Source organism: Drosophila grimshawi, unplaced genomic scaffold, assembly GCF_018153295.1.
Source record: "Drosophila grimshawi isolate 15287-2541.00 unplaced genomic scaffold, ASM1815329v1 contig_1377, whole genome shotgun sequence".
In the NCBI taxonomy this organism is placed as follows: domain Eukaryota; kingdom Metazoa; phylum Arthropoda; class Insecta; order Diptera; family Drosophilidae; genus Drosophila; species Drosophila grimshawi.
Genome location: NW_025062900.1, coordinates 3,826,717 through 3,850,689, shown reverse-complemented (window position 1 = coordinate 3,850,689; position 23,973 = coordinate 3,826,717). Strand labels below are relative to the sequence as shown.

Genomic DNA, 23,973 nt, shown 5'->3' with positions numbered 1-23,973 from the left:
TTTTGATCTGGCACTCACCATAGGCCCACACATCGCTCTTGGATGAGAAGCGTGTGTAGTTGAGCACCTCGGGCGGTGCCCATTTGATGGGGAACTTGGTGCCGCCCGAGCTGGTGTACTGATCATCGAGCACATAGCGGGCTAGACCAAAATCGGCGACTTTAACCACATTCTCGGAGCCGACGAGGCAGTTGCGTGCCGCCAGATCGCGATGAATGTAATTGTGACGCTCCAGATAGGCCATGCCCTTGCTAACCTGTATGCACATGTCCAGGAGCAGGCCCATATTGCCAATTAGAGTGTTTTCGTGCCGGCGCAAATAGTTGAGCAGCGAGCCGTGCTTCATGTATTCGGTGACAATGTAGATGGGTCGATGCTTCGAGCAGACGCCATACAGCTGCACCAGATTCGGATGCTGTAGCTTTGTCATCACCTTGGCCTCCTCAATGAAATCATCCTCGGACATGGTGCCCTCTTTCATCATCTTAACGGCCGTGTCAATGGAGCCACGCCATTTGCCGCGACGCACCACTCCAAACTGGCCGGAGCCGAGCTCCTCCATCAGCATCAGCTCCATGGGATGGATTTCCCATTTGTCGTGTGAGAGGCCCGCCGTTGGTGGTACTGGCCGATCGCAGGGCGAGGACTTTAGTCGGCAGGCTAGTCCGCCCGAGTTATGGCGATGATAGTTAATTAGATCCGGTATAGTCTCGCAGCAGTGCTTCTCACTTAGATAATACTCGCCGCGCGCATTCTGCTTGATGTGGTAGTGCTTCACATGCGATTGCGGACTGTTGCAAGTTGACAAAGCAGCAAAGATTAGTATTGTGAAGTAAATAGATTTAATAATATATTATGTAATATATAAAATTGTATAAAGTTAATATAGCTATCCCGTAATTGTGAAATGAATAATAGTTAATACAATAGTATATAATATTAACAAAGTTATACTTAATCATCTACACTAAACCAATTTACAAAAGGAGCACATTTGTTACCATTGTTTAACCCCTGCATTGAAATTTGAAAATACGATTTTGTTTCGAAATTTAAACTGTTCCAAAAAGTCGCATTTTCATCAACGATTGGAAATGCTACATTTTTAGCTCTTGCTACTGCTAAAACAGTTTCATTTCAGTTTTTTACTATTACCTCTGCAAATGCTCTGTTAAACTTGGTAGTGGCTATTTTGTAGCAAATTCAAACACTGATTTTTACATGAATCTCGACATAAAAACGTGATTCCCAATTTAAATGAGTATGAGTCTTAAGACGAAGCCGTGCTCAAAAACTCTGCCACTTACCCAAATGTTAACCACTTAAAGAAACCCATTTTTAGTTATAAAATCTACTCCGTCGAGATAAAGTTATGCAAATTTCCATAAAAATATGTATTCAATACCGGGTGTACTTTAAGCCCGGGCCTGACCAGATCACTTTGTTAATGGAACATATCGAAATTAGTCTTTCTACTCTTAGGGATACTTAAAAGATGCTTATGAATTTCTAATATTTTAGATGAATTACTTACACTTTGGTATGCAGCGATAGTGTGTAGAGACCCTTGGTCGATGACTTGCGCACCACAAAGCAACCCTCCTTGTCGCCCTGCTTTAACAGCGACTCGGCGCGTTGTCTGGACATGTCGCCCACATACCATCTATGCATAGAGAGAAAAATATGTTAAGTATACCTGTGCAACAGTTTTTTTTCTATGCATTGGCTTACTCGTAACGCTCGAGACCCAAGAGGGCTTTGGGTTTAACATAATTGCTGGGTATGTAGCCGACGTTGCCAACTGTGTCCTTGACCTTCCACCAATGCTCCTGTGAGTCATCAATGACCTCATATTCAGCATTCTAATTCAAAACAGAGATTAGCAAATATACATTTATTGTTAGTTAAAGTTAACTGCTTACCTTCTCTAGGGATAAATCGCCGCCTTCGATGGCTTTGAATGGATAGAGCGCCACCACCAACTTGACAAAGTGTGAATTGTCCTGGAATTCAGAGAGAACGTTCAGATTAAACAAGTCAAATTGAGCTAGACGGGTGTAATCGACTAGCAAATACCCTGTATTCTATTAAGAATGGTCGTTTTACGTCTTATAATATCTGTGAATGCAAGTAACAAGTGAATAAACCAAAAGCTAAAACAAAACCTCTCAAAAATATCTTTGAACATTTTGGGAGAAGTTATTTTATAAGTGTATTACATAATCTTTGAAATTTGTGTAATAAACTCAAGTTGCATAACGATCTTTATATAGTTTGAACAAATACGAGAAGTCTGTTCAGCTCCTTTGCTCTTTTAGACTTATACGAGACAGACAGTCAGACAGATCAACTCAAGATGTTATACTAATCAATTTAAATAACAACTTTATGAAATCCTTTTACTCTACTCTATCACAATAATTTACAGTATTTTGATGTTTACAACCTATAACCAATTGTGCAGCTTGAGGCCAGTAGCTTACCTTGGCTTTGGAGTTGGGCGTGCCGGGCGTTGGTATTCCGCCGGGCATGTTGGCATCCAATAAAACGCCGTTGCCGTTAAGTAATGTGGGTGACTGCTTGAACGTTGTCAGCGAGGACTAAATGGTACAGAAAGGAAAAAATCGAAGATGTGGTTAGCAAAATCATGCCACATTTTGTGGTCGTGCCAATAATTTACCTGTGGCTGCAGCGATGTGGGTGTGCAACTACCGCCGCTGCCGCCGCCGCCTCCTCCTGCTACACCGTTGGGGCTGCCTAAACCTGCAACACCAGCGATACCACCACCAACGCCACCACCACCTCCAATCCCACCGCCAACGCCGACAACTCCGCTGACGCCGCCGCCTAGGCTGCCGGAGCTGTTGTGCTGCAAACTGAATTGACTGTTTGTCGTCGAATTGTTTGGACTGATGCTGCGCGTCGAATTCTGGGCTGGAGAACTGCCGTTGCCTGTAAATACAAAAAACAGCAACAAGAAATTAGAAACGGAAACGGATATGGATAAGATTATAGAAACAAGCAGGTTTACATTTTACTTTTTTACTTAAGTCACAAAACATTATAAATTCAATTAAATATATACCCCGCTTGTCAAGTTTGTTGCCTAAGTCTTTCGTTGTTTTTTTTTATTCGCCGCAGGAAACAAACATTATTTCCTATAAAAACTTGATGTAAGCTAATTCGTTAAATTGCTTGTTTTTTTTAGCGTAGTTAATCTCATCTAATGTGAATAAATAAAAAAAAGCTTTTGTGTTTTTTAGGCAAGTAGTGATCAATTTTGGGGTCGTCTCCTTTAATGAGGGACACACATCATTTGCAACATTCGAATTATTTTGATTTTAATTTGCTTGTACAACAAGCACAAAATTTGGTTTGGCTTGCTGAGTTCAAGTTCGTTGCCTAAGTCTTTCGTTTTCAAGGCACACACAATTTGCCGGCTATTTGGCAACAACATATTATAAATGACACAAGCATACAACAAAATGCTGGTTCAACACTCGTTGGCGATAATTAGCCGAGCCAAAGTATCGAATCGAAAATCGCCTTACGCGAGACACGAGACTCGATTCTTGCCAAGGTTAATTACCGCAATGCGACACTGAATGCCAAGATTCCAAGGCGGCCAAAACGCCCACAATTGGTTGCTTGGCATTTGAAGTGGACAAGGGGAAAGGCGGCCAGCACTGATGGCTTTATCTATTTGATCGGCTCAGTCAAGCCTGTCAATATATTTCTCACTCACTATGCAAATTCAAACGAACCAAAAAAAAAAGCCAAGCAACCACAAAACTGAACTCCAAAGCTAACCCCAATTAAGAGTAAAAAAAATTTAGAGATTTATTTGGGGTATTTTTTTGTGGGCGCAAGTTATGCAACAATTGCACACATATTTTATACAGCTATATATACTATAATATATATATATACGTATATGTATATGTATATGATGAGTAAGCAGCATTAATATTTTGTGTAAGCACTCGAATCGAGTGCTCGAGTAGGCGCCTCTTCAAGTACGCTGTGCGCAGGCGAGAATCGAACAGAAACACACAACAAAATATTACAAATAATAATAATAATAATTGAAATCACAAAAAAGTGAAGGTTAATCGAAGCGAAAGTGTTGTGCCGAGCCAAGCGCATTTAATCATATATATTTGAGATTTTTAAATGCCCTGCGGACGCAGACAGACAATGGGGCAGAGAGGAGAAACCCATTTTTCTCAATTGATCCAACCAATTTTTTCAATATCACAAAACAAAATGCAGGCCACATTTTTCATGTGAAAACTCACGATTTTAGTTGACTCCCCCGAAAAAGAGACAGGCTCAACATCTCTCCATCTCTCTCTCTCTCTCTCTCTCGGTATCTCTCTCTCTCTCTCTTTCTCTCATATCCCTCTCTTTCCCACTCTCTCTGTATAAACAACAAGCAAAACGTGCCAACGATAGGCGACACTGAAGCCTGCAGGCAGCTTCAAATTCAACTTTAGTTGCAACAACAAAGGTGCAGACTCAATAGAAAGAAGAAAAATAGAAAGTTTTTCTTTTCCCAGCGCACTTGCCGGCAGCAGAGTCGTGCGGCTTTTGTTATGCCATTTTCCATGCAAATGAAAAGTGCCCACAGTCATTTTCATTGTCTGGCAAAAGCAGCGAGGCGACATTCGCCCGGCACACATGTATGTATATGTATGTATAATACAATGTCATTTGCATTACAAGTTGCAGATATAACTCAAAGTTGGTCGCGATAAATTAAGGATAAGTCAGCGATAGGATAGATATATAGAGAAAATATTTTCAAAAGTTAAGTTAAGCCAGTAAGGAAAGCAAATATAATAAATAAAAATATAATATATAAACCTCATGTTCATGAAAATAAAGATAGTTTTCATTTAAAACCAATTCCGCAATTTATTCCAATAGTATAAATAAAATAAATATTGAAAGAGAGAATTTGAATTTTAAAGCTATTCCGTAGTGTACAATTATTTCTTAAAACGGAAAAAAATTGTTGGGAATCTCTCTGAAAATAGCCAACAATTTTTAATTTGCACATATTACAATTTTATGCCTTTATTGTATAAGAAATGCCTCAAACTCTAATCAACTCCTATTTTAGACACATTTCCTTCTTTTCTTTACATTTCTCTAAAATACATTTTTCCCATGCACACTATAATTTTCCGAGCCTGGACTGCAGCGTATTCAAGCATCGTTGTTGCTTCCAAAAAGCTTTTACTCAATTAATGCAGGCTTTCTAATCATAATTTTCCTCGCACACACATAGCCGTACATAAATTGGCCTGCTCCTGAGCAACCAACGGAAGCAAAACTATTTTATATGCATATTAAAATGTCTTATGATTGGGGCGCGTTACAAGCCACATTCAAAAACAGCCCCAACGGCAAATTTGTCATTAACTGTCTGCATACATAAACACAAACGAAGCAGGCCGCAATCGTGTTTATGGCCAATTGTGTAATTTTCTTTGCATTTTCTTGCACATTTTTTGTTGTTGTTTTTTTTGTTTGGTTTATTTGCTTGGCAAATTGTTATGCAAATTTTATGTGCAGCTGCCAGACCTTGCAAAAAAAATGACTACTTGTCAGACTTTCAAACACGTGTTCTATTGTTGTGCTTATTGTTGTATTTGCTGTTGACTGACGGGTCAGGTGAAACTGCGCTATATTTAAATCAAGCGTGACTCAATCGTAGAACGCCCACGAAAAGAGCATTAATGCTAACTATTATTGAAACAAGTTGAGCGGCATTTTTTTGATAAATCAATAAGGGCATGCCGAGAATACAAGAAATACTGGACCTACTACACTGAGATCAATTTGAATACCATTCGCAATATTTAGGGAAGAAGAAATGTTGGTGCGGAGCGGGGAAAAGATGGTTTATTTATCTATTTATAATTTATATAAAACAATAAAATAGTTTGGTATCTTTAAAAATCGCTAAAAACAACTTTCAGTTAGCATGTTTAATAATTTTGAGTAATTATTTTAGGCAAAACTTTTTATGTACAACTTTTTCGCATTTCTTATCATTAATTAATAGATTATTCATTTAAATAGATAATTTGATCCTCAAACTGACTAGTCGAATCTTTTAGAAACAAATTTTGAAGCAGCCGCATTTTCCATACAAAAAAATAAAGCGAAACCTTTTCAGAAACATTTTAGTTAATCTCAAAACCATCTACAAATAGTAAAAGCAGCAATTCAGCAATACTAAACATTTTGTGTGTGTGTGTGATTGTTTCTTCCAGTGTATTCGTCATTTTTTTGGCTGTGGTCTTAAGTCATCTTGTGATTGTCTTACCCAGCTTGAGAGCCGATAATAGCATCATCTCTAATGCGGCTGCAGCTTCAAAAATTTCAAATCGTGCGACGCGCTCAAAATCTTTGTTTGTTTTTATTTTTTTTTCGTTAGGATTTCGAGTGGAAATAGAAAAAAATGGATTAACGCCAATTTAGCCGTATTTGTGTCAATTCACTTTCACGTAAATCACTTGTTCAATTTTTCAGTTATTTGTTGCTATTGCTGCTGCTTCTTGTTGCTGTCGTTGTTGTTGTTGCATTCGCTTTGGGGCTGTTGTTAAAACTGGTTTCATGGCTGCTTCCTTTTAGCAAAATTTGTTGTCGTAGTCGTTGCTGCTGTTATTATTGTTGCTGTTGTTGTTGCTGGCATTTTCATGCTACTTGGCCTGACCTTTAGGCGTTCGACGATCTGCTGCGACTGGCTTTTACCGTTATTTGTTATGACGTTCACAGCCTGGCCCCCAAGTGCTTCCTGTCAGCATACGAAATACAATGCACAATGCATATATGTATATATATTCTAAATATATTTATAATTATTTGTTGCATTAAATTTGTTTATTATGCAATTTGTGTTTTGTTACATCTTCATCGTCTTCTTCTTATTCGTCTTTTGCATTTTCTTCTTCTTCTTCTTGATAATGATGATGGCTTTCACGCAATGGCAGCGGCAGCCATTTTGTAAAAAATTTCCATGACAAGACGAAAGTTGTTTTTTTTTTGTGTTTGTATTGTTTTTTTTTTTTTGCACTATACGAATTTTACACAACAGCAATAAAATGAACAAGCTAGTCGCTCATTAATACTAAAATAATAATTGAATTATGCATTTAATTGGCACTTTTATATATATATATATCTTTTTATTTGGGTATATTTGAAGTTTTGGATTTAGCGCCGTCGCGAACTGTTTCAGTAAATGTTTAAAAGCCAACTGACAAAACGGCAAATGAAATTTTTGCTAGCCACCGCAAGGCAGCAGCAACAACAACAAGAAGAGTAACAGCAGCAGCCGCCGAAGGTGAGCGACGACGTTGGCAAGTGTAGAGCAGAGTAGAGCAGAGCAAAGCGAACGGCGAACGCATGAATGGGAAAATAAAAAATAAAAAACTTCAACGCCAGCAGAGGCAATAAACATAAAGTAAAACTTAATTGTAGCAGCAGCAGCAGCAGCAACAACAACAATCAGTGCAGGTGGCGGTGAGTGAAAAGCAAAAGAGCAAAGCTTTTGAGCGAAGAGAGCGCGGAGAGTGGAGTGCGGAGCATCAAAGTTAGTAACAAGCAGCAACAACAACAACAGCAAAAAGCAGCAGCAGCAGAAGCCGCCAAGCGCAACGAAGAAGAAGGCAACGTCGAAGACAACGACGACGATGGCTGCTTGGGCAACAGCAGAGCTACAGCAGATCAAGACTTCTGCCCACTGGGCATGTGTATGTATGTGTTTGTGTGTGTGCATGATTATGTGTGTGTGTAGCTGTATTTTCTTAAATGTTACAGTGCAAAAAGGCAGCGTTAAGGTTCCAAGTTCCAAGCCAGGCCAACAACAATGCTTATTTAAACTCTGCTCAAAGAAAACAAAACAGAAAGAAAAAAGAAACAAATCAAGTAACAAGTTGCAAACAAAAAGCACTTGTATAATACGTCAAGCAAACAAAAAAATGCGTTTGTGGTTTTTGTGTAAAGTTTTGCGATCTTTTTTTTTCCTTTTTCTCTTTTATGCAGAGTTGCTGTAACTGCTGATGAAGCAACAGGCAAGCCAAAAAAAAAAGAAAAGAAAAACTGCGATTGTGAAGAGAGCGTGAATCTAAGAGAGAGATTGCGTTGGATAAAGAGAGCAGCTTATTGTGTGAGTGCAAGCAAACCACTGACTAAATGAATTATATAGGTTCAAGTAGTTGTAAGTGCGAAAGCTTCTCTCTCTCTTCAATAACTTTAGTTGCAATTAAACGCAGCTCTTGCGCTTTTCAAGCGCTGCCTAAAAGTAGGCAGCACAAAAGAGAGAGAGAGAAAGAGAGAGCGCTGACACACTCTTCAACACAAAATCAAAGCTCACTTGTAGAAAAACAAACATGAAGATCCATTAGTCTTCTGCTTTACTAATTTGCGCCTCTATTATGGCTGTTATTGTTGTTGTTGCTGTTAATCATGCACATGATGAAGGCGCGTGCAGCAACAGCAAAAAACAACAGCAACAACAACCGCAACTGCATTTAACAGCATTTTGTTAACACGTAAGGCAAAGCAAAAGAAGATAAAGAAGAAGAAGCAGCAGCTGCAATTGCTGCTGACATCTAACATTTTACATAAAAAAAGATCAAAAACAATTTAGCGGCTCTTTTTTTGTCTCATTGCTTCAACACGAGCCACGATGCAAATGCACAATGAATGATGATGGAGAAGAAGAAGGAATTGATCAGAATAAGCATTAAATCATTGCTAAAACTTACGCAATAAGCAAACAAACTGAACAAAACAGAGAAAAAACTCAAATTATTTCTGTTAAGAAACAATTTACACTAACACTAACAAATTAAGGTTAAATGTTTACATCCGAAGCGCATAAAAAGCGTGTGAAAAATGTTGTCAACTAATTCGCAATTTGCATGATAAAGAAAACTTTGCAATTACAACAAATAATTAGAAAAACAACAACAACAACCACAATCAGACAGGAAACAGCAAAAAAAAAAAACAATTTTTAATCGCTATGCAGTTGTTGTTTATTGTTTATCGTTGTTGTTGTTGTTGTTGTAGCATTTTTATGCAAATGTAGGTTAATAACATTTCAACGCATGCGCGACTCGCATATTAAATAGCAACAATAACAAATCTAATAACAACAACAACATTGATTCATGCGTAATAAACATTTGGACTTTTAATTAGATTCGAGAGCGTAAAAAATACGCAGCGAAAAAAGCAAAATATGCAACAAAAGAGAAACGAGCCTAACGGGCACATACCCTGTTGCTAAAGTTGTTTCTTTGAGAGAGAGAGATAGAGAGAGAGATTAGAGGAAAACATAATCTGAAAGCTTATTATCATATATTAGATACATTATATATATATATATTCTATAATTATTATAACAGATTTATCTAAAACAAAAAGGATTTTGAGTATTTTTCAACTCATTTCAAATGGTTACAGAGGGTATTGGCCTATAGCAGATTGCAATAGTTCAGCCAAGAAAAATAGAGGCTGTGGACGTTTCGCCTTGCTGCTGATTCGAGTTTTGTTAATTGACTAAAGAGCAATTTATGCGCTGATTACTCAGCGCCATCACAGCGTGTAAAGCATTCCAAGTATGCGAAATTTTCATGCTAGACGGAAGCGAAATTCGAAGTGGCTAGAAAACAATGAGAGAAGTGAATCTCTAGTGAGAGTTCGGCGAGGTAATCAGCACTGCGTAAACTCCCTTTTAGTTAGCGTGTCTAGAAACTCCCTTTTGAATAATAAGTCGATAAATCTTTACATAAGACGTTGTTAATTATATATTTATATATATATACAGCTTAGAATAAGTCACGTTTTGGCAAGAAATTATAGGCTATCATATACTATTTACGATTTCTAGTGAGATCATCTACAAACAAAAAAGTTTTTCTCCTTGAAAACAGTTAGCTTTGATAACTACTGATTATAATTTCATTGTTTTTAAGATAGAGTTATTTTTGTAGTAGTTTTAAACAATGACTATTTAAATTCATGTATAATAATTGTATTCAATTTTACTCAAATAATTTTTTACACTCTTCATTTGGTATTTACAAATAAGCCATTAGACGTAATAAAACATTTGCCAAGTCATCAGTTTGTAAATAAATAAATATGATATTTATGTCAAGTTTGTCATAGGTTTAGTCGAAAATATAAAGAATTTTAATATGCAAAAACATAAGAAAAACTAAAAAACACAATCAATCATTACAAACAAAACAATCCGATGTGATTAATTTTCTAAAACGTTGTCTGAAAATGTTGCTCAAATTGCTTAACTAATTTCTTTTTAATTATGTTTTAAACATCGTAAGTGGCTTTCAAAATGTTTTTCCCCCCCACAATTTATTTTCACAACTATCACTCTCAATTTCACTCCAACAGATTTGCTTGCCATAATTGGTATCAAAAATGTTAGGGAAACAGTCGCTGTTGCTGTAATCTCTTGACCCAGACCCACCCGCTGGCTATGCGCTCAATTAACGCAACATAAAACCAACACCAACAACAACAAATCAACTTAATTTGCATATGAAAAATGACAACAATAAAAAAAATACAAAAAAACAAAAGGCGGGTGGTTATATATTTTTTTTCATTTTTGTTTGTGTTGTTTTGTTTCAAGCTAAAAACAAAAAAATGCTGACTAAAATATTTTGGTATTAATATTAGTTGTTGCTAGTTTTTGTCGAGTGAATGTCGATGTTGATGGTGATGATGACGATGGCGTGGATTATTTTTATGCATTTATAACGAAACCATTTTAAAGGCAAAAGCAACAACAACAGCAACTGCCCACAACTTTGGCGAGTGACTGGAAATGTTGTTTTAAAAAGTATTGTTGTAAAAGTATTTTTGTTTTTATTTTTTTGATAAGCAACTTTTGTTGCTCTTTTGACCTTGGCTACTAGTCTCAGTTCAAGCTGCGCATCACAGTTTTTTTTTTTTTGGGAATTTTGTGCAATAAATTTTTCCCCATTTTTCAAGCTGTCAATATATAAAAATTGCTGAACTCGTTTCCAGGTCGCATTATATGCAAAAATTGTATTGTTGGAGATTTTTCACCCTGGCTAACCGGATATTCCAGCTGAAAGAGATCTCTCACGTAGCAACGTGTCCAGCACTGCACGGAATGGTCTTACAATAATATATATATATATATATATACATACTACTTAAACATTAAGATTGGGCATTTTGCATATGCATATTTAATTCATTGCTGTATTACTTTTTGTCAGCGAACAACTCTCGGCTGGGTAATACGTGCGCATTTCCCGAGAGTACCAGTTAAAGTGCCGACGACCAACAAATAACAACTAGCAACTATTAACTACCAACTGGCAACTGCTCTTGGCGTTTTTATCGCGAAAGCAGCAACAACAATTTGCAAATGTGTCACAAGCTTTGAATTTGCATTGAGGCACGACTGTGCTGTGACGTCATGACTTTATAATGTAATGACGTCATACTTTTCTTGCGAAAACCTGGCTCGATATTTATCGTCTATTGGTGAGCATTTGTCTCAATAAGCGATCTATTTAGGGAATTGTTATATACTATTTCACTTTGTTATCGATATTGATCGTTATCGATAAAGATATATATGTTGCAGATTTATAAATTGGAACGTTGTATCGACGCGGCTGCCGATCCTGATCAAGAATATGTATACTTTCTGATTCATTCTGCCTTAAGGCAAATATTCCCCTTCGTTTATATACGCAAATATTACAAATAGTTTTTCCAATGTATTATCGATAACAAATTTCAACAAGCTACAATATTTTAGCGGCAGTTCCACTGAAATACCTTTGCTATAAACTGAATTCCCCTTGTGCTGGGTATAAAAGCGTAAAAATTGATTGACCCCGCTGGTCAATTGCTTGGCCAACTTTAAAGCAGCCGGCAACTGTTGGCAACTGGCAGCACAAGCAACAATCGATTACAAATTACAACAACAAGCAACAACAACAAAGGGAACACAAACCACAGCTTTTGGCCCCTTTAGTCAAGTGGCTGTTTGACCGTTTGGCTCAAATTGCAAATGCAAATTGCGAATTTTTGTGGTCATTGTTAACTAAAGGCCATAAAAAGGCGCACAGTCAAAGCAACAGCAGCAGCAACAACAACAATAAACACCCATCAACAACAATGCAATAATTTTATTGTCAACTTTACATTTTGCTTTTAAGCCCAACTACAACAATTTACAGGCAGTAGATGCAGATACAGATGCAGATACAGCTACAGATACAAGATACAGACACATAAACAGCGCCCGACAAACAGATACAGATACAGATTGAAATTCCTCAAGTGCGCTTTGAGGCAGCTTTCAATCAAGTCCATAATTGCCACATGTGAATGAACAAAGGCAAAGATGCGCATAAACTGAATAACTGGCAAATAAATTACAAATGTTCAGCGATGTTCACTCTAAGAAACAGAGAAGAAAAAAAACCATTTATATTAAGGGGAAAGCCTTTACTTAGAAATGCTACAGCAAATCAACTCTACTTCACAATCATTTTTGTATTATTTTATCGATATACAGTTGCGATCATGATAATAGTTGTGCTTGTAGAATTGTTAACTGTTTTTCCGAGATTTTGACCATCGTTTAAAACATAAATTTCCATTCGTTTGACTACAAAATCAAATTTTCAACTTTGGTATTTTATTTTATTATGTTAAGATTGTAATTTTTTACTCAATGAACTAAAATCAAACTAGCTCAATTTTGATCAATTTCAAATTGAGATACTTGACAAAAAACAACTCAAAACATATTTAATATACCTAATGGAACTGAGTAAACTAAATAAAACAAAAGAGACTGGGATAAAATAAATGCTGCGTAGTGAAATCATTGAAAGAATTAAACAGAACATGAAAAGATTAATAAGGAAATTTTGCTATGCAATATATAATATTTTATTCAGTTTTTTATTGCAAGTCAATGCACAGGGGCAAGTCATGCTAGCTGTCAACCGACTTTGACATTGATGCATCTCCATAACAGATATATATGTGTGTGCAATAATGCAATGCAATAAGTGCTGTGTTTGCCACGCCCCTTTGTTGCATTTCCTTATTGGCACGCTTGCCACTTTCAGTTTCAGTGCACTTCTCTGTCTTCTCTCTGGGGCATGCTGTGCTTTGAGGCTTGGCTGCCTGCTAATTCATTTCAATTATGCAATTGCCGCATCTGTTGTCTGTTGCCTGCTTTCTGCTGTCTGCATCTGTGTTTCATTTTGCTTTTTACTCATCATGATCATCATCATCATGATCGCAATCATCAGTGTATTTTGTCTGTCATATGAGGATGCGTTCGTTGCCGATCATCTAATAACTGCCTGCCATCATCATCTACTCCAGTCAGCCTGATATTTAACATAATTGCCCCCATCGAGGAGCAGAGAGAAGTGGGAAGTGAGAAGTAAAGAAAAAGAGAAGTGTTGTAGTTGTAGTTGAGCTTGTAATGGCTCAGAAGTGCAGCTGACAACTCAGCGCAGACTGCAGATTGTCTTGAGCCAAACCTTGTGATTATTATCCATCGACAGAGCGACGCCTTCAAATGTATATACATATAAATATATATATACAAATTATAATTCGTGGAGTGATGTGCGATACGTCTGGTCTTTGAGTTCTGTTTCAATGATCATCGAGACTTAGCACGTTTAGCCAAAATGTTATATAGTTGTTTCCGCTCACTTTCACTTTTTATTTTAATGAATTCATTAGATTTTGGTTGATTTTTGTTTTGTGTTTAATTAATTAGTCAACTTTAGTTTAAAGGGGAAATTTGTCTGTATATTTGTCTCTTATATATTAAATTCTAAAAGAAACAATACAACTTTTATGTAGAATTTGTATTTATTGAGTTTCGTTGATTAGTTAAAAATAAATAGGTTGCGTCAAAAACAGGCTCCACAAAAGCAAGAAAATGCAGTTTCTAAATATAAATTGAGTTACGGGTTCTTCTACTAATTTACCTCCCCTCCCTCTATCTATCTCTCTCTCTCGGTTTACACTTTTGCTCTTATTTCTCTCGAGCTAAATAACAGATACTCTATTAAATGCTAATTCTAAGTTTATTACTTTAAATTGGCATCAGTTCAGAAAATCAATTTGAAATTTGTAACCGCTGAGAAATAAATATGTGAAACACATTCAGCGAAAAAAATCGCTCTGAAAACTAGAAAGTTTTTCTGGTTTTTAGAAATAAATTCAAAATAAAAGATAATAAATTTCTAAAAACCAGAATATACAAATCGCCGTTAAATCGAAAGTTTGTGTGTGAAATCTTAAAATACTAATATTGATTAAATAATATAATCAAACAAACTAGCTAATTTTAGAGTTGCTCGGAAGACCCTGAAAATTAGACCTGTTTCATTTAAAATTTATAAAAATGTACGCTGAAATTAAGAAGAGAAAAACGCTGATTTTTCGATATATGCTCGCTGAATAATCAGGTCAGTTTACGGTTGAGGAATTGCTAAAATTCATTGCAATTATTTGTTAAGCACTTTTTTTCGACTTTTCAGTTTCTATTGCTTAGTTAGATTTTATTGAGTTTTTACCTTCTTTGGCCTTGGAGCTGGTTAGGCTATGGCCGATGTGATTCCAGAAGTTGAGGCGGCAGCCAAACACTTTCATTTCCTTGACGCGCTCCTTCATGTTGCCAATGACGCTCGTTTCGGCGAGACTCACGCAGGGTATCATCACTGTACTACAACGACAGCAAAAACAACAACAGCTGCTGCTGCGCGCGGTTTTTGTGCGTTTTTATCACGCGGCGCAAACAAATTTTGTTATGCAAAATCTGAGCATAAATTTAAAAAAAAAAATAAACAAAAAAATTCATTGACTATTAACAATTTGTTGTTGTTGTGATGGCAATTTAAAATCATTTGACGGTTGGGGCAATTGCTTCACTTGCTTGTAATTGTGATTGACAGCGTACACACACACAACACACACACTCACACACAACACACTCGTTTACTTGGCACTTTTTCAAGTGCTCATCGTTCAACGCTCGCGGAAGCGTTTTATGGACATTATTTATTTTTTTTTTGCTAGTTTCTTGGCCAACTTTTTGTGGTTTATTGTACGCTTTAATTAAGAAAAAATAAAAATGAAGTAAAAATTCATAATAATAAATAAATCGCACGCTAAACGCAATTTTTAACAATCAATCACAGCTATAAATCTGAATTTTTCATAAAATGTGCCGCACATTAGATACCCTAAGAATACAAATTAAAGTTGTCCGATTTATTGCTATGTATGTAGAGCTCTCGGGTTTAGTTACAAGTTAACTTTCAAAACCCATAAAGCCCTCCAATTCTCTAGCGGAATAAATCTGAATTTGAATTCGTCAATTTGGCAATAAATCAATCAAATACCAAATCAGCTGCTGTTGCTGCAACTTTTTTATTTTCGGCTCGATCTCTTTTGATTTATGTTATTAAACACAAAACGTGCTTTGTTTGCATTGCTAATCAGCCAACAAAAAAAATTCCCAAAGAAAAAATACAAACAAAAATGTCGATGTTTTTTTACAAATGCCGCCAAAGATTCTGTGAAGAACAAAATCACGAAAACTTGATGCCAAACACAAAATCCAAAAAAAAAAAAGAAAAAAGTTGCGTCATGAACAAAGAAACAGAAGAAATAATACGAGAAAAAAGAAGAAACAGAAATATAAAAATATAAGCGCGTAATGACAATAAATGAGTTTATTTTTAAGCTGCTGAAGTTGCATTTAATGATTGTGATAATGATAAAAGATCAATGAATAATCTTTCGAGATGCACAAAAGTCGGTTGAGGTTAAGTTAAGTAACCCCCCTTCCTTCCCCCCCAAACATTCCACAATTCGCACCGCTTCAATAGCGAGTAGTTTGCCTCGTTAATTGCTTAAGGCAAAATCATCAAGTTTTAATTTTTTTATTTATTGATTTTGTTTGGGTCTAATTAGGCAAGCAATCCGCTGCCTCCTTCCCTCTTCTGTGAGGGAAGTGTGTACTTCAAAATCTTCAAGTGGAACAGATATAGAGCCCTGAATATAGCCATGACTTAATGACTTGATCAATAAGAGAAACTAGAACACTTTTTACATACGCTCAAAGTGAGTGATGATTTTTTCTTAGTGATTGATTGATTGCAGGAAAATCATATTGGGCAAAGCTTTAAGTTTTTATTTGCTAATAACTATTGGTTCTTAAATAAATTCTTGGGTTAATACCCGCTCAGAAAAAAAAGAAAAAACCCCGCTTTGCCTTCGAGTTTATTTTACCATATGATAATGATTATGATGATGACGAGATGTGAAGACCTTGGCTGAGCAGATGAATGAGAAGCGAACACATTTTGTACGCATATTTGAGTTTGTTTGTGCAAGTATCTGTAGCCATATCTATGGCCATATCTGTATTGATGTATCTGTACCTATGTATCTTAAACTTTGTGTGCCGTAGGCGCAGTTCAATGAGCTGACAGTTAGACTTGAGTTTTAGCTGCTGTTGCTGCATAATTAACATCAATTTCGACTTGTTATTTGCTTTTTTTGTACACAAAAGCACTATAAATCAAAACTCAATCAAGAATAGCCTAGGCACATAACAAATGAACTCTCCTCCAAAAACGATAAGCAAAAAAAATAGAAGAGCTGCAAAAAACAAAAGGAAAAAACACAAATTGCTTCATACGCTCTTTTTACAACAGACACAAAAGGGGCGTGGCGAGAATTTATTGGCTCATAAAATTTACATTTTAACCAATTTTTTTCTTGATGTAATTTACGATTTGAAATTGAAAATTTAATATGTGTTTCTCAAAAAACATTTGACAAGAGCATAAAAACGTAGTTCTTAAAATAAACGATAAATTTGTTTGAAATGGTAATAGAAAAGACTACTTTAAAACAAATGTAATTTATATTTTCAAAATCTAAATATATTTTTATCTTTAGATCTCTTACGTAAGTCCCCCTTTAACAATATTAATTTAATCATTTAATGGATGTCAAAGCGGAACCATAACTTAAGTATAATTAATTCATATTTACAGACTCGTAGCTAGCTTTACACGATACAGAACCTACCTTAAATCAAATGAAATTAAATATAAATTCTGAATAACTGAAGACAACCGCTTATCGCTGATGTTATCACCTCAAAAATAAATTGCAAAAAGCTAGCAATAACTGTAAGCTTGAAAATGTACAAAAAAAATCACAGTAAAACTGTAAAACTAACTGAAATTGTTGCAATAAAAAAAACCGCTCGCTAAGATTTCATCTGTTGAAGTTTTTATTTGTTGTCGGCATTTCAAAATAGATATAGCCCCATTGTGTTATATGATGTATGTAAATTGAACTTGTTTTGACCTTGCGGCTGAGCAAAGAAAGCGCAGAGTGCATGCAAATTTTTTTTTATCGTTTTTCTTCTTTTTGTATTTTTTAATTTCCCTCTTGTGGTTTTTATAATTTGGGGTAGGCGTGGCAGTGAAAGAAAGCAACCGTTTTGACCTGATTCGGGTGGACGACAATAACAACAACAACAATAATAAGAACAGCAATAAACAACAACCCAAAAGCAATATGAGAAACGTGCACAAAGCAAAAGCTCCAAAATAATAATAATAATCGTCGTACAATAAAAATTTAAGGCGGTCAAGCATTGCGACTTTCAAACTTAACAACGAGGCCAGACAAAGACAGAGAGCGAGAGAGAAGGGCGTAGGGGGAAGTATGATAGCAGGGCATAGGGGTTATTTACTTAGCCGGCTTTCGCTTGTCATCCAAATGAAATGGGCACGTCGCTGACCTTGAACTCATCATGCAATTTTTATGCAATTCCCTTTGCCCACCTTACCCTTACCTCTTCACCAACACCCAACACACTCTCGATCAAGTTAATTTACTTTGATTAAATTGCTAACGGTACACAAGTTGTGAGGCTTCTTGCAAAAGCATTTGCCAGCCAATGAGATCAAGATTTAGAGAGAGAGAAAGAGCGTGGAGCGAAGAGAGTGGGAATTTGGCTGGACTGGAAGAAACTTGTTTGTGCAGATCTGTTCATGTTTCGACAACAACCTTCGAGATGTGCAGTAACAAGAGAGAGAGTGAAAGAGAGGGAGAGGGGGAGAGTGAGAGAGAGAAGATTGCAGAAACAGCAACAAGCACAAGCAAACAACCTTTTTATTAGCGTACGCAGCAAAACAACCGTTAGCTAAAGGATCTCCACAAACAGAGAGAGAAGCAAGTGAATAAGAGAGAGAGTTGAGCCACAGTGTTGCCGACTTGAAAAATATCTTGTTCTTGAACCAAAACTAAATTTTAATTGAAAACACAAGTCACAATATACAAATTTTACAGTTTACTTTTCACATTTTCTCTCTAAAATATATCTTCAATTATTAACTACTTGCCTTAATTTTATGTATGTAAACGGTTAATTAATTTTAAATAATTTTAATAAATATATTAAAAATGTAATTGTTAACCACTTGTTTAAATTTTATAATGTGAATATTTATAACAATTGTAAATAATTTAAAATATATATATAAAATAAAGCTAAAATGCCCTTCGAGAGAAAACAAAGACTTTTTATGCTTAAAATTGGCAACACTGGCAACTTCAGTAACGCATTATAAATTAGCCATGCCCAAACAAAAGTTGCAGTCGTTTGGCCTGTTTTCTAGGTCCGTCGTCGTCGTCATCGAGTCGATTTTTCTCGCTGCAAATGGAAATTTGATTTTCACCAAAAGGTGCATAACTAACAAACGAATTTCTCTGTCCCTCTCTCTAATGGAGGTACCTTTTTTCTGTGTGTGTCTGTGTGTATTTGTACCTGTAAATGCCACACAGGGTTCTCAATATTTCAACGATCCTAAATATCCCAATTACCAAATGTTCGTTGCTGCTGTTGTTGTTATTTTTTCGATTTGTTGGGTACGCATTTTATGGCTTTTATGATCTTTAGACGGCAATCGCATTTACCGGGAAATTACTCGCCGGCTTTAAATGTGTTTTTGTGTATTTTTTTTTTTTGGTTTCGGTAGCGCTATCAAAATATTTGTGTAACTCGCCGTCATTTTATGGGCAGGTTACATTATGAACAGACAAATAAACAAACAACAGTAACAAATTGAAGGCGAGTGCATTTTTTAAGTGTATCTTATTTTTATTTTCTGCCTTTTTAACGACAATTTCAAGGGGGGAGGAGGGCGAGTGGTTAAGGGTCATTTTATGATCAGCTCTTTTTCAGCTGAAAGCCAAAAGCTGAGACAAAAGCTTTTGTTGAGAGGCAACAACAACAAAAGGAACATGAGTCGAGTTTTGTTTTTAATTGATTTCTATTGAAATTTGAAACGGCACTTTTAATGCCCAGCTAGATAAGAAGAAGAAATGTTTTTAGTTTTTCTTTCTTTCTTTCTTAATTTTACGATTCAACTGAAATGTCTAAAAATAGTGCCACAAAATTAAGTACAGATAAGAATTACATCGAAAGAGATTTTCGATAAAAAATAATGAAAAGAAAAACATGATTATCTTTACAATATGTAAGTAAGTAAATAAAGTGAGAACTTCAGGAACTGGTCAAGTCTCTCACTTTGAGTCAACTGACGTGTCTACGTGATAAGCAGACCCAAACCAGACGTGCCTGGCCTCAAAAACGAAACGTTCAAAACACACCGAAAGAAAAAATTACAAATAAATTCCCGATAAAGCAAAAAACCAAAACAAAAATTCAAACAACACAAAAAAACCAATTGCAATCAAAGTGAATAAATAAACTAAAGAAGCAGCAGAAGAAGAGAAGATCCTGTTTGGACAACAAAACACAATAGAAGAGAACAATATTGAATTACACAAGAAGTGGAAGAGAAGGTCACATCTACAGTCTGAGGATGTTAAGTGGATGTTAACAGCAGCAGCTACCTGCTTAAGGCTGGGTAGTAGGCAACAACGACTTAATATTTGAGCTACTTCTCAACACAGGCGCCTGCGTACTAATTGCTTTGTTATAAAGGAGATACATAGAGAAAGAGAGACGAGAGAAGACTCTATTTAAAATTGCACTTCTTTTAATAACTGCAAATACAGCAAACACGTGCCGCAATTCAACATTAACAATTAAAAATTACAGAGTGACAAAAAGTAGCCAACAAATTGCTGAAATTTATGCATGTTACGTTGCTGTGCTTTTCTTATCTTTTGCAACACACACTAGCAAAAACCATAAACTGAAATTTCCCTTTTTTGGGCTTTTGTTCTCACGAAATTTCAGCTTTTATTCCGTACAAGTTAATTAACAAAAAAGATTTTCGTTTTGTAGAAGCTGCTGCGAGTTAGATAAAAACAACAACAACAGCAGCAGCAGCACGTCCAGAGCAGAAAGTCACAAAAAAATGAAGAAAAAAAACTGCGCACGCCAAAAAAGAAACAAGTTAAACAGCTTTGCGGCGACGGCGTTGCCAGATTGTCGCCCAGCCCCAGCGCAAATATGTATGTGTGTGCATGTAAATGCAGAGGTGTGTGTGTGTGTGTGTGTGCGTGACATAAGCCACTTTTACTGTTAGAAATGCACTCGGAGATGCGCACATTTAAAGCTGTTTGTTGTAAGCTGTAATAACTTTCGCGTCAAATGATTTTTAACAATTGGCTCTTATTTATTTGGAAATTATATATGCATTTACATTTTTTTCAGCTGATGTTTTTTTTCTTTCGTTGTTTTGCCTCCTTTTGTTTTGTTTTATTTTATTGTGTTACACTTGTTTTTTTGTTGTTATTATTTGACGTTTGATTTACATTTTGTTGCCGCCACGTTTTGCTCATTAACCGAATGCAATTAACTTTGTCTGGCTGTTAGACTTGACAATTATCATTGCATGACTTTGGCGTTGTGTTATTTTTCTCGCCTAAATCACATTAAAAGCGCGACTTGTTGGGAAAAATGGTGACAAAATAAATTTTACTCAAGTTGACGGCGAAGTTGATTTTTATTTATTTTTTTTCGCTTTTGTTTTCTGAATGGCACACGCGCTTAACGGCAAAACGACGACGACGTGAATTGAACAACGATGAAGCGCGCAGCGCTCTCTTAAAAGCCTGTTGCGCACTCAAAGACGGCTCGTAAGCAACTGAACGAAGACGCCGAATTGAAAAGTGCGAGCAGACCAAAGAAACAAGTTGTGTGAGGGAGGGCGTGCGCTCAGAAAGAGAGAGCGAGCGAAGAGCGGAGAGTGGAGAGAGAACTAAGAGTGGAGGAGAGCAGCACGACAACATTTTGGGAGTTGATGCCTGCCATATGGGTGGAAAAAGTACATAAACAAAAGCAACGAAAAGAACAACAAGAACGCAATGCAGTTGTTGTTAAACATACAAAGCCATATGTACACACACACACATGTATATATATGCGTGTTGTGTGTTTGCATGTATGTATATGCAAGCAGCTTGTTGCTGTTGCTTTTAGAGTCTAGGCAAATCAATGGGCACACTTACACTTAAACTTACCCATACCCACATGCAGTTACAGTTAGAGTACGTACCTGCAAAGAGAAAGACAGAGAGAGCAGGTTAATTTAAGCATGCAGTGCTGACAAATAAAGTTCTAAAGTTCTGTTAAATTTGCTGCGCAGGAAGAGTCACAAGCAAGTTTTTTTTTTATATATACTTTGTTTGCATACCCTGTTCACATTTCATATGTAAGGTATATCTGTTTCCTTTTAGAATGAAGAACGATATATTATATTTTTACCCTTTATATATTATCTCACATAATATGTATTTTAAGAACTCAATTAACGTTTTATTTTTTACTATTGTATAAAAAAACCATTTAATATTTACTTGATCAATTTTTTTTATAGGTAAATTCCAATTAGGGTATCTACTAGTTGGGCAACTCGAGTACTTTCAGTGGTACACAACATACAACTTGCAAGGGGGATGGGGAAGGGGTATTTTGTGCATGTCGTTGGCTGCCAGCCAAAAAATAGAGTTGACGATGGGAGAAGATGGCGACGACGATGGCTAATATCAATAATATGGCGCAATTAGAGAAACATTCTGCAAAACGCTAACAATAACAACATAGGCTGTTGAAAGGAGACATTTTGAATGTCTGCCTGCTGGCTAAACACATTTTTTTCTATTAATTCTTGAGCAATTTGTTGGGTTTCTGTTCTATTCAATCTGTGAATTTACATAACAAACATTAGTATTTCAATGCGTGAGTGTGTGTGTGTGGCCTGAAGCTCGAAAGCTGCTTATGGACAAGCGTCAAGCAAACAATCATCATCAGCGTTGATTATTAACTTAACTTAAACAGTTGTCAAAGATAAATTGGTAAAATGTGAGGAAACAAAAATAAGCATTGCGTAGCCCAAAACGAAAGGAAGAGAGAGCAACTGCGATTACGATGAGAACAGCGATGGGGAGGCTGCCTTTCAAAAATCACATGTGAGAGAGGGAGCTTTTAAGCGCGGCTGCTGTAACTGATTTCCCACGTTTAGAACGAATCACAACAGAAACGCATCATTAATCATGCCAGGCAGCAGCAAGCATGCGAGAGAGAGAGAGACAGACTGAATTTAAAGAGAGCGCTGCGTATGTGCGGGGAAGAAGGAAACCAAAAACTTTAGGCTAGCAAGAGTGGGCAGTGTAGGGCAAGGGAGGGCAGGGCAGGCAGGTCAGTCAAGTAAGAAGTAGCAGCAGCCAAAGATGCATGAAAAGGTAAAGGCACAAAAAACACAAGAAGAGTGCTTTACTCCAAAGGTAACGACTAGCAAACACCCTTACTTGTACGTAATTATATGTACAAACACGAATTAACATATATATAGCATATACGAATAATTATCAAATTTGTATAAATAATTAATAAATATGTACAACTTTTCACTTTGTGAATATTTACCATATTTAAATTAAATTAAAATAATATACACATGTTTGTCTAGATCGTGTTCGTACACAATTTCAACTACCCGCTTTTAAACATTTGCAATGTTAGCATGGTATCAAAAAGCGCGTTTGGATTGTGTCTGTGGCTGGGTTTGGGGTTTTTGATTCTCTACTGCTGCTGCTACTCGACTGCTGCTGTTGCTGCTGCTGCTGCTGCTCTTTTCATGGTCAATCACCCGACGCTTTTGAAGGAGACGCAACAAAAACAAAACCAAAAAAAAGACACTACAAAACATCAACAAAAGCGCCTAATTACAATCATTTGTGACTTTCGAATGGGTGACTGTGTAACCAGGGATTGGGTTGAGGAACTCAGATGCCTATCGTTAAATAGGCGCAGCAGCGAATTAAAGAGTGAGAGAGGGAGCACACGATATATGTATTAATCAGAGCAGCGACAAAAGAAGCAACTCCACTTCTTTCTACAACCTTCCCCCCTCCACAACCCCCGTAGCCCTTTTGCAGCTGCAGTTGCGCCTGGAATCCTCGCAGCACTCGGGGCAAGTTCATTGCACATGCCCCGCCACAAGAAACACACTAGACACAAAATTTTTGTTTACTTTTTCTACTGGCAAAAACTGGTTTGTTTTTGTGTTTTTTTTTCGCTCTTTCGGCAGCGTCGCTCTTAAATATCGAACTGGCTTTTCGAATATGTGCCCCGAATGCCCCAACAACAAACAAAACCAAAAAAAAAACATACAACACCAAAAAAAAAGAAACCAGTTTCCAACTTCAAGGAACTCCAGCAGGCATCTCTTCCAGCTCCGCGGGGGTGTCCGAAAAATATATACATATATAAAAAAGCGATGTCGAAGTCGAAACCGAAACCAACAAAAACGAACCCTAAACCTAATAGAAAATTGTGTCTATTTTGTGGTATACCCTGTAATTATGTCGAACATAGTTCATTTTCTTATATTTAAT

General features: G+C 36.5%; 1 protein-coding gene across 3 annotated transcripts in view; it reads right to left on the bottom strand.

The window, feature by feature from the left end:
• LOC6561963 (tyrosine-protein kinase Btk29A) overlaps window positions 1-23,973 on the bottom strand; it is a 47,371-nt gene that overhangs the window by 2,381 nt on the left and 21,017 nt on the right. Inside the window, exons 1-8 of one of the 3 annotated variants that reach the window (XM_032736421.2) lie at window positions 20,778-20,793; window positions 14,649-14,890; window positions 2,681-2,952; window positions 2,484-2,600; window positions 1,923-2,003; window positions 1,732-1,862; window positions 1,535-1,663; window positions 19-791 (exon numbers count right to left, since the gene is read on the bottom strand). In XM_032736421.2, coding sequence (XP_032592312.1) covers window positions 19-791; window positions 1,535-1,663; window positions 1,732-1,862; window positions 1,923-2,003; window positions 2,484-2,600; window positions 2,681-2,952; window positions 14,649-14,790 — 1,645 coding nt within the window. In that variant the 5' untranslated portion in view covers window positions 14,791-14,890; window positions 20,778-20,793. Of the gene's footprint in view, window positions 1-18; window positions 792-1,534; window positions 1,664-1,731; window positions 1,863-1,922; window positions 2,004-2,483; window positions 2,601-2,680; window positions 2,953-6,337; window positions 6,381-14,648; window positions 14,891-20,777; window positions 20,794-23,973 lie in introns of those variants that run through there. The other 2 variants (XM_032736422.1, XM_032736420.1) reach the window with 2 other exon arrangements.